A 15,519-nucleotide genomic window follows, 5' to 3' on the forward strand; every position below is an offset into this window, starting at 1 on the left:
GCACTTGCCCAGGGGCACATGACATCTAAGGGGCCCTGGACAATGTCAACTAAAATGTAATATCACGTTATGAACGCAGTCCTAATTTTCCTTAATTTGAGTGCTTTATTGCAACGCTTTCGATCAAAATGTGTATGTTAATTCACGTCAAAAACGGTGTTTGTGTAGTTTAGTAGCCAGTGCCGCCGCTTCCATAACGCTCACTACGCACTGTGCGTAGGGCACCAAATCCTGAGGCGGCACCAAAAAATAGCCAACTGAAAAATCATCATATAATAGGCCTACTATGCCAATATTATTTTAGTATACAAAATATTAGGCATGTATATTACAAAACAGGCGGAACAAGAGACATATAGGCATATAGCCTATTAAAATGCTCAAAAAAAGTTACGATGGTGCCCCCAAAAAAACAAAAAAAAGAAATACACACTCGACTTCCCAACCTCGCTGTGGGGCCCTTCCCTATCTCAGTGGCCTGACGAACTTTAATAGTAGGCTAGGTCAACTTTTCTAAAATGGTCTTAAAAAGATGACAGGAGTCAGGGGAAGAAAAAAGAAAAGAAATAAAGAGTCTGCGAGATGGTGCCCGTGCATCACTTTTTAATCATTGTTAAATACGGGAAACGTGCTGCTAATTTGGTTAGCCTGCATACAGATGACGTAGCCTACGTTATTGCTACTGTAATGTTGCCACACTCAAATGTGTTTTAATTTAGGTGCAAGCTAAATTGAGATTTTACTGTAAAAAATTATCTATGCATTTTACAAGTAACTGACGCCAGCTAGCTGTGAATTTACATTCTATGATGCTTTTATATTCAATTTATCAAATAGTTTTAAAATGAGTATTAGCCTAATAAAGGTGGAGAGATCCTTGGCTAAATCAGGCTAAGAAACGCGAGGTAACCTACGTGGGGCCGAACACTTAAGAGACAAAAAGACATCACCTTCTGAAGTCAAGATTTTACCAATTGAAAAACGGCTTGTAAAATGTTTAATGTTACATAAACCTCAAAAACAATGTAGCGCTCAAATAAAGGCCCTTGAGCCTTGTTGCCCAGGGCACAGAAAATTGTTAATCCGGCCCTGGCGGTGAGGGACCGTGACCCAAAACTAAAATATTTTGTAGTCATGTAATAACTATATTATTGGAAGCTATAGCCTACAAATACAAAAAACAGAATATTTTCAATTGTAGATTTGAATCCCCTTTTTCACCAAGACCCGTCATAAATGGGCATTAGCCCTACATGTTAAAGAATGTCAAGGACAATTTTTAACGTTGACAAAACAGTTTAAAGCTGGAAATTGGGAGGAATTGAAAGTTGTTTACGGTTCCCACGCCGCACAACGAAAAACCGGCGTCACTGGTCAGCTCCGCACCATGACGTGCGGTATTACCCAGTGCAGCAAAATCAAGTATCCCTAACGTTAAGCTGTTGCTGCAAGAGAACAAATCAGAAAAGTTGATAGCTTCTCGTGGAAGTTAGCATAGCTTGTGCAGTTTACTGCCAAAATTAACAAATCGTTCGCTGCAAAATAAATACTAACGACCATTTTACAGATCTCTGACTTAGGCTACCGCTGGGAGAAGTGACGTTATTGAAGCTGTCACTTTCACTGCGATTCCGTATTCGGATGCTGTGGCGCTGACAATTTGGGACAGATGAAGTCAACTTCCATCCTGAATGGATTTTTTAATCATATTAAATGGATAGCCTGATGCGAAAGATGTACTACTTTCACTATTTTAACTTGATAGGTGCGTGCGGTTGACGTGTGGTTGCTCATTTTTCTTCAATCGGATACATTATAAAAGTTCATTCTTTTTTTTCTCTCCAAGACGCCGTCATTTTTTCTTGAATTTAGCGCTCAGTACTCGGACAAGGAAAATAGCAAAAAGACTGGGAGTTCAACGGGATCTGCCGGGGAAATTAAGAGGGGGCTTTTATTTTTATGGATTTTACTCGGGTGTGAAGTTATGATCATGACTGGATCCATGGAGAACTCCTTCAAACAAGCTTTGAAGAAACCGCCAGCACTAAGGACAACGGAGGTAAACCACTTGAACACAACGAAGTTTCCAGCTAGTTTGCCTGTTCTAAACAGTGGTAGGGAAAACTCCTACGCTAAGCTAGCTAGCCAGTAGAAGCCTACGCGCCCGCCCGCCCTCTCCTAACTAGCGAGTTGAAATTCTGATTTACAGGAAGCAAAGCGAAAGTAATGAATGAACGGGGAACTATTGTTTCATGGTAATAAGATAACTACGCCTTAAACTTAAGAATGCAATGTCAGAAATATTTATGCCTGGCTGTCACAAAACCACTTTATTATACAGTAACGTTTGTAAAGCTACGAGTGTCTCGTGCTAGTATATGGAACGATCGTTCAAACTTTCCTCACAGTAAAAACAACCGTGTCCATGTAAGTGATGTACGTGGTACTGTATACTGTACGGTGGAACCCTATGCAGTGCTAGATGTCACCTAACCTAGGCCTTTGTCGGCTCCGATCAATTTTTTCTCTGTAACCAGTGTTTCATTAGGACATTTCCTTGCTCTCACTCACTCACTCTCACACACACACACAAACAACCCACTTCCACCCATCAATGTCACTTTTTGTCTGTAGTTCTTGAGAAATCTACCCCTGTCCTCTCAGTGACAAACTGTCATCTGGAGTATGGTCAGCTGAGCTAAATGTTACTGTTAACCTCAGCAGAAACTGAACCAACTCACTTCACTGCCCAGCGGTTTCTATTCTTACTTCTATCCCCCCCCCCCCCCCCATTGGACTGCGTTCTGTTAGAACCCCCATTGCTACTTCACCTGTTAAAAGAGATGTCAGCACTTTTCAACATACAATAGAATGTCACCGCCTCACTTACAGCTCACGTCTACAACTTCTATTGAGCATATTTGATCCAGCTGGTTGTTGTCATAGAAAACAGCATGAGTGAGGTTTTTTATTGAACCACAACAAACTGTTTCAACTTTGTGTAGCTGCCTGGTTGCTGGTATGGCAAACAAACATGGCAGCTCTGAATAGGGAAATTGATTTTTATGGTTCTGTAATGAAGTTACGTAATAAGAAAATGACATTTATTTCATCACTTTAGGGACTTTAAGTTCAGTAATCTACACAATGTTCCAGAAAATACAAGCCAGGCTCCTAGATCAAGCCAACCTTCTAGAATATATCGAGAGGCAACTCCTGCCCTTTTACATGACAAACCTCCAACCTCAATAAGGTCATGCAGCAGGTTTTCCAAGGCAGTGTGGTCACATCTCTGATGAACCAGTGGAAGTGCTAGTTTGTTTACATAAACACACACACACACACACACACACACACACAACATGGGGGACTGCCGACGGAAACTAGCCTTTTGGCTACAATTGGGTGCATTTACATTTTAGTGTTCATAAATGTACACTGTCCCTCTTGATCAAATATATTGAATTGAACATAGTTGTTATCATAAAGTGTCCGAGGGATCCTGAGACCTAAGTATAAAGACTCGAGAAACCCCAGCCCCAGCCCCTGCCCCCCCCCCCCCACCCCCCCCCCCCCCTTGATTCTCTTTTGTGTGTATAATATAGCCAAGCAAGCCTGCACACTTGGTACAGTCAAATATCAGCAGAATGTCCCTTTAGCTGTACTTTGAATTTCTGAGCTGGGGAACAGGCAGAAAGTATGTGAAGCGGACACCTGTGGTTGAAGGCGTTGTGCTGTCGTGTACAGACTGGTAGAGCTGAGAGATGTAGGTTATATCACAAGTGGTTATGTGAAGATGGGAAGAAAGAAAACAAGGTGTGTGTGTGAGAGAGAGTGAGAGAGTTTTTTTTTAAATCGATTTATCGAAGTAATGACTTCCCTCAGTAAAGATATCGTAACATGAATTCATTTTCAATAATGTCGACAGAAAATAATTAGGAACAGCAGTCCATTTTTAATTTGTGTGAAATGGTAGCCTAGGTACGCTCACTAAAATATACTGACTGAGCACCTCAAATAGAGTAGCTAATGTTAACCGCCGAAAATGAGTCTTATTGCTGAAAACAGTGGTAGCGATAGCCATGGCAAGGGAGCAACTTCAAATAAAGAAATTATTGATAAAAAGGGTTTGTCTTCTTCAGTTATTTGGAAGGGGTTTGGCTTTTTGAAATCCGACAAAGAGCAGAGCATTGTTAAGTGCAAATTGTGTAGTAAACAAACAGGTGGCTACCAAGTCTGGTAATACGACAAACCTTTTTTACCACCTGAAGCAAAATCACTCGTTGGAACATGCAGAAAGTGTGAGTTTGTGCCAAGGTACTGATAAAAAACAAGTTTTTAAAAAGCTTAAGTTACTTGACCCCAGGTACGTGCTCCCTGGCCGCAAACATTTCTCTCACACCACGCTGCCTAAACTGTATGTCTAGTGTAGGGAAAAAGTTGAGGAAGAGACTTATTTTGCTACTACTACGGATCTGTGGTCTATCGTCATAATTATCGTTATCAAATGGAAATATAAATATCTATCGTCATAATTTTTTACCCATATCGCCCTAGTGTCCGCTGTTGTGTGGTTTATTAAAATGTAAGTGACAGACCAGTGTGATTGGTTGATAGGTTTCTAAGACAGTGTTGTCGTTTTTGAACCACAGAGTGAACTAGACAATTCTAAGGTGCTAGAACAGGATCAAAACACATTTTCTCCTCTCACAGCCACATGAGAATTGTGTGTGTGTGTTTCTGTGGGGGGGTTTCCATCTCACCATGCTATGGGAATTTCTCCCTTGCACAGCCTTCATCTGATTGTATGGAGAAAGGAGGAAGGGAAGAGAGGTTGACAGAAAGAGGGGAAAAAAGTAAGTTGCAGAAAAATAAATATCTACAGAGAGAGAAGTAGAGACAACAAGTGAGAATGAGAAAATAATTTATAAATAGAAATGTAGGGGGGGGGGGGGGCGGGGTGAATAGACAGAGAGTAAACACAACCTAGGCCTGACATGCGTTGTAGGGCTGAATGCAGAGTAGCTGTCCTTGTCACTAATACAATCCTCAAGGTTTCACATCAAGCAAAACTCATTTTGTATGGGAAAAGGAGGAGTTTGAGGGAGAGAGGGGGGTGGTTGGGAGAAGGAGAGAATGGGGATGAAGGGTTGTTAGGGTGGAGATGGTGTGGGAGGGCATGTATTTAAACCAGATGAGGAGTGAAGTGGTAAGATGTGCAGGGTTGAACCCATAGTCCCAACCCTAGCCTCAACAGGTTTTTTTTGTGCGTGTGCGAGTGTGTACGTGTGTGTAAGTACCTGAGTGTAGCATTCCTACCCTGACAGATGATGTGAGGATTTAGACCCCTAAACTGAGTCTGGGCCAATCAGTTTGCATCTGATTGTTGGACTGTGTGCGCCCATTCCTGATGAGGGGCCTCCTGGTTTAAACCATGTTTAGTAAAGAATGCAGACCAGCCAGAAAGTCTGTGTGTGTGCTTGTCTGTGCTATTCTGTGATACAGTAGAGCTAGACTATCAGTCTGATACATGGCTTGATTAAAAGACTGTTTATTACCTTGCAAATTTGGCATGAGGTGTGTGTGTGTGCGCGCAACTTCTGTGCCTCCTACTCTCCTGCTCTCTCTTATTTTCTGGCCCTCTCTCTCCTTCTGTAATCTGTACTTCCTACCTTTCTTTTCTTTTCAGAGTCCCCTGCTTTGAGATGATAGCGCTGGTGGCTGTTGTGTACATAAGCACATAAAACTACATCAGTGGAAGGAAGGATGATTTGTTGGAGTTAGGCATGGGCTAGTATCATATTTTGACGGTATGATAACCTTGAGAAAAAATACCACGGTATCTCGGTATTAGCAATGCTCCGATCTGATTGGCGCCGATCCATATCGGCCGATATTCCCATTATTGGTTTTGATCGGCGTTCTCAAAACAGATGATCAAACATGGGCGATCAGATGACATCATATCTGCGAGTCAGATATCAGAGACGTTTCAAAACGTTAGGCATTTCAAGCCGCCAGTGGTAAGAAATGATTCTTTAACCTTTAGATGCGTGAGTTCTAAATATTTCCGACGCTTCCACCAGTTATTTTTCCAAAACGGAAGCTACCTAGCTTCAGTTAGCTTCCGTTACCTAGCAACCTAGCATAATCCTCGTAGCAACGCTACTACCTGCTAGTGTTACTTGTTAGCCTCCTAATTGTAAATTTTGAAGCCATACTATAGCGTTTGTCATGGTTTTTGTCTATCGGAAAATAGTCAGTTGTGCAACGTTACTCTGAGACCCGCATTTGAACGAAAACAGTCACGGACAGCCACTGCTTTTTGGAAGGCCAATAAAGACTGCTTTATTCAAATGAATGGTCATAAGAGAAAGATTTTGTTGTCTTGGCTGGAGAAGATTATATCATTCAATTTGAATGTGATTCTTATAATAGTCATATTCATTTTTCAACCCAGCGCGTTAGCATGAGCGAAGTAGGGCTAGGCCAACTTACGTTTTTCAGGTAGTAGGATACATCTAGCCTGACGTTGTCATACTCATAATTCTAGTCAGAATACGAGTCTGAAAACTCTCCCTAACCCTTTGAGTACGGAGCGTGTTTCAACCGAACTCGTAAAACAAATGCCTCTACGCTCAATTGGATAGACCTACAACCAATCAGAGCAACGTAATATGTTGTTTGTTGAAAACGAATTCAACCCAAGGGCTCTTTCGTGACGTTGTTGATTACGTTACTGTTGATCATCTGTCCATCATCGTATAAAGCCCGCCCTGGCAATTTCATTGGTCCGTCCCGATTCTGGGTTTTCTGTAGTTGTCCCCAATATTCAACGGTGAACTATGGAAAATGAACCGTTGTTGGCAGTTTGCATTCAACGTTTTTCGAGTCACCTGGTACTTGTAAATGTACTTTAATGAAATGCTGCCATACCACAGATTTCTTTGCCATTTTGACTAATCCGACCAAGTATGGCAGAGTTTGTAGTTTGGCTGCCAATTGTGCTTGTGCCTCGTGCCAAACCAAAACAAAGCGCAGATTAACGAAAGGGAAAACAGTAACATCTTTTCTTATAAATTATATATTTTTTAGTTGCTTTATTTGTCTTAAATAATATAATCTACAAAGTCTGTAGAACATTTCGATAATTCCGCAATGATGACACAAACGGGAATCAGATCTCACACTGCCATACGGCAGCTCGACTAAAACATCTTATTCAACCAAGAGCATATCGACCAGAAAAACGCATAGTCGACTAAGTGGGAACAGCCCTAGTAGTTAATCATACGAGTAAGTAATAATTTAAAATCCAGTTTTGCAAATATTATCTCACATCTAACATAGCGTTAGCTAGAACATGACAACAGACTACTAGCCAGCTACACTCCAACAGTACGTATTTTAGCTCTAGTAAGTGGGTATGTGCTGGAAACTTGACATTGCCTACTTTAATTCTGAATCATATTATATAATGAGACATTACATTTAGTCATTTAGCAGACTCTCTTATCCAGAGCGACTTACAGTAAGTACAGGGACATTCCAAGGACACAATGTAATTTTGGCATTGATTTGCTTTAATCATTGAAGCAGTTTAAACATTACCCTCTACTACTACTACTGAACTGTAGTGTAGTATATGCTTTGCTTTAATTATTAATATGTCCCCTTCCTTGTTGATTTGAATATTCTTAATATATCCACTGGATATTGCAATCCATTTCCCCTCGATCTGGAGGTTACTCCAAAAATAATCACTTACACTGACCGGTACAGTATGCTACTTGAACAGCAGTTTATAGTTGACGGACTAACAACGGTAATTGAGGTGGGCGTGGCTACATCTTTAGATTCTTCACTTTAATGCAGATTGGTTAATATTAGCCGTCAATCACTCCGTTTGTGAGGCACCCGAGCAAGACACACAAGTGTAGATGACGTTACCTACACAGCAGACCCTCCCCCCACACACACGTTGGCCAACTCTGGCAGACTCGCTCCCTCCTAGTTTTACAACATGTGCGAGTAGCAATGCCGGCCCTAGCCTACCCCCCCCCCCCACCACCACCACCAAGTCAACGGCACAACCAATGTGTGCCAGCAGAGGGCGCCAACCACAACACGGACATATGACGTGCCGCGGTTGGCGCCCTCTGCTGGAAGTACGTTTGAAAATCAAGGACAGCGGGAGGGTTATTGAATTGGATGCACTTGGGAAATTGCTGCCCCCCTCTTCATGCCACCCTAGGCGACTGCCTATGTCGCCTTTACCAAGGACCAGCACTGGCAAGTAGCATGGTCATGCATGGTCTAAAAAAAATGGGTCATAGTCGAGCCTTGGCCGGTCAGCCAGACAGCAGTCTGTCACAGGTTGTTGTGACCACCAGCCAGTAAACCATTTTCTGACTGTATGTTCCCTGGGTTAACTCCCAGCTTCATTTACACCCCTACAGTACAGCATAGCAGTGTATGTGCATATATTTGTGTCTGTGTGTGTGTTTGGAAGGGAGCTATAAAGACCCTGCTGTCTACATCTGAAAGACAGAAATGAATGGCTGTGGTGTGTCTGTGTGAGCGAGAGAGACAGGCTTTTAGAAGTGTTATTTAATGCTGTTGACACAGAGGTTTGATAGAACACACACACACCGTTTTGAGTGTAGATAGACTGAGGTACCAGAATGTTGGTTTTGCAGTCAATAGCAGTGTTGTAGTCGTCTTCACAATGCTCTCTCTGTAAGAACCCCCGCTCTGTACTGCGTGTGTGTGGGCGTGTGCGTTAGCGTTTTAGCTACTGGGTCATACGAGCAGTCTAGCCAGACTGTGGTGGCAACATGGTACTTGTCACGTTGCTCACACACACACACCAGGGTTTCCCGCAGCACTTTCACACTCATGCAGGCTCTCTCTCTCTCTCTCTCACACACTCACAGAGCCAGCTGGGGGGTCAGGCCGGGCTGTGCCACCCCTGGAGGTGGAAGGTCAGAGGTCAGCAGCATTGACGGGTGGGAGCAAGGCCCCCCTCTTGGATTAGTGCTGCAAAATAAAAGCCGGTCCTTGAAACTCACAAACACAGAGGCACATTCAAACATATACACACACAGAAAGATACATTCAAACATGCACACATACACACAAACCCAGATACACATTCAAACCCACAAACACATAAACATGCACATGTAATTATCATGCATTCCAGGGGCCTGTTCCATAAAGGCCGCTCAAAAAAGCTAGACCTAAAGTCCTAAGCCAGACTTGAATAAGTTTAATTAGTCAAGCGGGGCTAAAACGGTTCCATAAAGGCCAATTTCAGCTCACTCAATCCTACTTATTCAAGTCAGATTTAAGTAGTCAAGCTAATTGCGCGTGCACCCAATTCTTAAACAGCCCGAGAGGTAAAACATGGATTATACAATCCACCACGGCAAATGCAATGCACACGGCCACGTGACTTCTTCCAGAAAGAACGTTCCCTTTAAATCGTGTACAATGACAGCTCCCTCTTCCACCGCTTCAATCCAAAAAAAATGACACGCCATGATTGACGTCGTGAACGATAAACTACGTAGGAGGACCTTTTTAGACCTTTACTTCGTTGATTAAAAAACACCCTTGAAACTCATCTTAATCGACTTCTTTGACATTGTTTAAAATAAATAGCCTACTATTAATCAATATGACTGTAAATGTAAATATCCAGTACATGGTTTTTGTGTCGGGGAAACGGAGGGTGGATCGTTCGTTTTGCAATTGTAGGCTACTGTTAACAATTATATTGCTATGATAGTTAAACTCGGATAATTTAGATTGAGATATAGGCCTATGCCTGATGCCTAAACATTTGAAATCACAAACTAACATCCATACATTTAACGGCTATAGTGTGTAGCCTATCAAAGCATTATTCATCATTGTTTAATGCATTAGGCTAAATGTAGCTATATGCTATTTAAGTTTATTTTATGTCAATGTTGAACATATTGAACTGATGAGAATAAGAAAATTAGAATATAAGTGGTAAATAATCGTTTTCCCATTAGGGTCAGTGTTACAGGAACGTACGCTTAAGCACCAAGTCACGCTAAGCCTGACAGGTAGTCTGACCCTGACCAGACTAGTTTCGCAGTCTAAGTTGCCATAGTAACCGAGTTCGAACTACGTTGAGCTAGCTTTATGGAACCGAATGAACTACAAATGAGTCCGACTAACTGACATAAGTCTGGCTTATTCGGTAAACTCGCTTTATGGAACATGCCTCTGGTGCACATATTAAAGCAGCCCAATTTGATTGTGCATTTAGTTTGTGTAACTGGGCGGGCCAGCAAGTGGGGACCTCAAGCAGGCTGACACGCTAGGACTTCCTGTCTACTCTGCAGGGCTCTTCCTGCAGTGAAAAGGCTAAGGCGGCCCGCCTAAGGTTTTTCTCATACCGCCTAAGCCTTCTAGCAGAAATAGCAACAACAACAAAATACCCATATTGCTGTAATTCGGGCATCCCACAAGCCCGCAACGCTAGGTTAGTTATACGCAGTATCCATGGAAGACGAAGAAGACCAACCTTGGTTTGCTAACTTTCAGAGACTAAATCACCTGCCTGAACTCTAATCTGGATAGAGAGAGAAAAAGGATGCGACAAGCATTCAGTAAGCTGTTAACCCCTACAACAACAATAATAAATATAGCTGCCAGCACTTCAATAGAGATTACTCGGTTGTGAATCTGACACTTCCATGCATAGACTACAAGTAGCTAGCTACTGTGGTGAACCTGACTTGTTTTGCAGTGGTTTACACAGTCTCGCTAAACAGATGATTGGAGTGTTGTGATGGGCTCAAATAAACACGCATTGCTATGTTTTACAACCGGAGGATTTACCGGAAGACTAGAAACCTTTTGTCAGAATAAAAAATTAAAAACTATGCATCTGACTGGTTTTGAACCTATCCTTTGCTTACCAGTAGGGATGGGTATCGTAAATTTGTATCGATATATCATTTTCGAGACTGCTTAACGATTTGAGTCTATCGATACCACTATCGATACTTTTCTATTTGGTGGAAAGAAATACGAGACAATAGAGTCTTTAATTTCCGATTTCAACATAACGTATAGCCAGTGCCGGTCCTAGCACATTCGGTGCCCAAGGCGAGATGTATGAAAACAGCTCCTCCAAAGCGGTCTTAGGCTGTAGTGAAGTGACTGTAACTGGAGGATTCTCTTCTTCTTCCTCTGAGATCAGTGTGTCATCATTATCATACTCCTGGGTTGTGTCACTGTCCTTGAGGTCTGGGAGTGGGACCTCCTCCGCTTCTGTAGCATTGGCTGCTATAGCTGCCCCCTGCAAACGGTCCCAGGTGGAGTCCCTGTCACTGTTGGCTTTGAACCTCGGGTCCATCGCAGTCATCTCTTCCAGGAACTCCTGGATGGTGTCTTTCTGTTAACGTCCAGAGAGGTCAGCCCAAACCTTCTGTTTAATGCCAGACACAAAAAGAGAGTCTTCTTCCTGAACTGTGAAGTGGTCTTTCAGTTTCTCGAGTATCGGAAGGATCTGACTGCAGGTGGGGCTTTTCTCGCTCGATACACACAGTTTAGAGGTGTACAGGACCTTCATGGCCTTGATGAACTCCTCTGCTTTGGTGAAGTCACCATCTATGATCCTATCCAGCTTGTCCCTCTGCATTGGCTTTCTCAGCCGTGTATCCAACACTGCAGCTTGTAGAGACGAATACTGTTCCATCAGAAACAGAGAGTTCCACCTGGTTTTGACGTCCAGTAGCATGGTGTGCTGAGGAAGTTTGAGGAGGAGCTGCTTCTCTTTCAGCACAGTCATTGGACATTGTAGACCGCTTCATCCATACGACGACCACTCTTAATTTTGCTGCCTACCGGGTCACTGTGGCAATGCTGTAGACTTTTTGCCCTGCCAAGTTGAGGGGGTGGGCAAAGCATCCAAGTTTGAGGATGTTTAGCCTCTTTGCAGCAACATCCATGTTGGACGCATTGTCCACAGTCATCACAACCATCTTGTGCACAATGCCAAACTCACCTCACCAATCTCCACTGCCACTGTTTCCCCCGTCTGTGCCTGGAAGACAGCTTTGGTCCGCAAGACCTTTTGGTGAAGTTTGCCTTGGCTGCTGTAATGGGCCGTTACTGTTATGTAGTGGTCCTGCGCTAAGCTAGTCCACCCATCACTTGTGATGGCTACCTTGCCCACATTTGCCAGCTCTGTTATAACATTCTGCCTCTCCCCCTCATACCACACAGGGATGAGGGTGTTGGACAGAACCGTCTTGCAGGGAGGGGTGTAATGTGGATTAAGGGCCTTGGTCATCTCCCTAAACCATGGTGTTTCAACTGTTGCAATATAATGCAACCCTTTCACTTTAAACTTTGTGACAGCCCTGTGACACTCCTCCACTTTATCTGATGGCATCCTCCTTGCTGCCAGGGTGAAGGGAGTTTGGTGTAAGGGGGGTGGAGCTGTGGACTTGAGCTGACCACCATCTAAATGAATGAATTTGGCAAATGTTAAACATATAGCAGCACACAACCCACGCTACACTTTATGTAAACAAAATTACTGAATAACACAATAACTTAAGTAAAACAGATGTAAAATAGAACAAGGGGAACGCGTTGCTCTCAGGAGGAGGCTGGCTAAAAGGAGCATATATAGGCACAATTGATCCTGACTCTGGCTAAATCTAAATCTGTCCACTACAGATGTACTATCCACAACCTGGATGAGTAACTAGACTGTGATTGGTTGGTTGACGAAAAGTGACATTGTCAAGCTCCTCCACTTTATGAAAAGTTGAACACGTTTCAACGAAAGGCACCTGATATAGCTAAATGACCAGCTAACCAAACCCAAACCTTCCTTATCTTATCCATATTTTATTCTGTCTCTGTTTTTGTTTAACACGATGCTTAAGCATCCCACAGAGCCATGCTCGCTGTGACTATGTTTTGAATGATCAGCAGCGAGGGGGGGGGGGGGGGGGGCTAGTCTTTACTCACACACTGTGCTTAAATAATTTTTGCAGTTCGCGCACACATCAAATTTTAGGGGCATATGCGAGGGAAATAGTTGCACTGTTGAGCCATACATTGGCTTATTATTGTCAACGATGGAGACTTGCTACGAAGTTGGGGTGCGCTCACCAGAGGATTGTCCTGTAACGGCAGCTGGAGTTGGCACCGTTGCGACTCAAAGACAGTCGAAGGTACTGCATTTTTATCTTTATCTGGTGCTTGGTCATCGCAGTTGTGTGTCCCCCCCCCCTCCCCTCTTACAATAAATTACTTTAGAACATATATTGCACTTTGCTTCGTCTTTATCTTTGGCTTAATAAAATGTTGCCAAGCCTTTGACCGTTGTGCGTTCCGCCATCGTAGCTAGCAACAAAATTAGAAATGAAGCGAAGTAGCGCGTGAGGCAATTACCTTCTTCTTCATTTAGTTTAAAGGCGGTTGGAAGGCCATTCAATTGAATTTAGTCATGTTATTTGTCAAACGTTGTATGTTTGTGCATCAGTGATTTGATTTAAATGACATTAGTTATTTCTCGAGACATAAGTCAACGTTACATTATATTACTCACACTAAACGATTTTTTTTTCACCTTATAAGATTTTCAAACTGTGAGTGACCACAAACATGACAAAAACAGTGTGTGGTGTGCCATGATTTTACAAAGACACACCGCACACAAACAGATTTCCAACCAGTGTCCCGACTGTTAACACAAGAAATCTAACGAAATCTGTGAAGATTTAAGAATAAGCATGGCGAACTATATGCAGAAAAAAATTGCGATGATAGTGTTTGGAATTATTTTCACAGAAAATTCACGGCAAAATGAAAGGGTTTGTTAGCCTGGCTTCCAGCCCATCTTAGCCCCGCCCACAAAAAATTTGGTCGGGAAGTTGGGTCTGGAGGGGCTCGTATTGGGGACAACTATATAATACCAGGATCTGTGCGGACCAATGAAATTGCCAGGGCAGGCTTTATACGATGATGGACAGATGATCAACTAACGTAATCAACAACGTCACGAAAGAGCGCTTGGGTTGAGTTTTTAAACGAACAACATATTACGTTGCTCTGATTGGTTGTAGGTCTATCCAATTGAGCGAGGAGGCATTTGTTTTACGAGTTCGGTTGAAACACGCCCCTAGTCACAGCCCAACGGAGAGTTATCAGACTCATATTCTGACTAGAATTATGAGTATGACAACGTCAGGCTACCTCTTTCCTTCTCATTTAGCATTTAAAGCCAAATTTGAGCCCCAAAAAATCGAGCCTATCAACTTTGACCCGAAGATTTTCGAGCTTAAAAATGTAAGATTTTTAACATCCTGGATATCAAGGACAGGTAGAGCAATCGAGCCTCAATGCAATCGAACCAACTTCTGACCTATCTGAGCACAGACCTTCAGTCAGGCACTTCGAGGAAGCGGGAAACCTTCAAGCCATAGAGTTAATATAACCAGAGGATTAAATAAACTGTTAACATGAACAGCTCCGTCGTTGTTCTTGCCAGGCAAAAAAAGCTTATTTGTTAGTTTGGTAACCGAAATCTTCCATAAGGCAGACTTACCAAAGCTTACTGTCAACTTTAAATTCAAACGAAGTGCCACGAAATTCACACTGCCTTCAATTTATCCGTGTAGAAATGTGGCCTGTGTTTTATATGTTCATCCTACAAAACCAAATGCCTATTAATGGATATAACGTGATCTAACAAGACTTGGTAATAATGTAATAAATAAAAGCTTGAGAACTGTGTCTAAAATATTGAACATTTGCCTTTGAAAGGGGCATATTCACAGAACCATATAGGCCTCAAGACGTTTCCATCAGAAGATTCTGAAGGCAAGACTAATATTATTTAAATATATATCATTTCCTATTGTAGTTAACAGTTGAAGTATTAATCTTCGTCTTTGCTCCAGACAAACATGTCAACATATATTTGCCATCATGTCATGAACGTTTTTACGAAAAATCAAATCTGTTTTAAAATAACGGGAATAAACTATATTAACAACATTTCATGTATGTGTGACAACGATTTGCTAAACTTGCTACAAGGCAGGCAGGCAACTCAAGCCATTTCTTCCTGTGCTCATTCAATATAAATCCATGGCTCATTCAGCTCAATGTAAATCGGCTATCGGCCAATGTGAACTTTTGTGCTTGTGCCCAGTTAGTATTTGCGAGCACATTTGCAGGCACGTTTTATTGACGTAGGCAAATAGATGGGATGCTAGTTTACCCATTTCGGATTGGTTTCAAACTTAGCAAGAATCAGGAAAAATTATTCTATGAAAAAGCTAGTAGTATGAGCCAGGTTCAAGAATTTAACAAAAACTATTGGGGGAGATAGTTTTGTAAATGTTGACTGGGGTTAATAGAATAAAAACGACTGGAAGAGTCGGGAACCTAACCGTAAATGCAATACCACCTACATCCACCGGGGCCGTTGCTTCAAGAGGGGTGGGGGTC

At 42.4% G+C, this 15,519-nt stretch overlaps 1 protein-coding gene and 1 pseudogene across 3 annotated transcripts in view; one reads left to right on the top strand and one right to left on the bottom strand.

Moving 5' to 3' along the window:
• The first annotated feature begins 1,349 nt into the window (after positions 1–1,349).
• Positions 1,350–15,519, top strand: part of rapgef6 (Rap guanine nucleotide exchange factor (GEF) 6) — a 78,711-nt gene continuing 64,541 nt past the window's right edge. For 2 of the 3 annotated variants that reach the window (XM_084683540.1, XM_084683539.1), the window contains exon 1: positions 1,353–2,059. In XM_084683540.1, the coding sequence (XP_084539666.1) occupies positions 1,985–2,059 (75 nt within the window). In that variant the 5' untranslated portion in view covers positions 1,353–1,984. Of the gene's footprint in view, positions 2,060–15,519 lie in introns of all 3 variants that reach the window. The other variant, XM_084683538.1, reaches the window with a different exon arrangement.
• Positions 11,090–12,340, bottom strand: LOC146245189 (E3 SUMO-protein ligase ZBED1-like; annotated as a pseudogene).

Source organism: Hypomesus nipponensis, chromosome 20 (genome assembly GCF_054491055.1).
Source record: "Hypomesus nipponensis isolate SF chromosome 20, ASM5449105v1, whole genome shotgun sequence".
NCBI lineage: Eukaryota > Metazoa > Chordata > Actinopteri > Osmeriformes > Osmeridae > Hypomesus > Hypomesus nipponensis.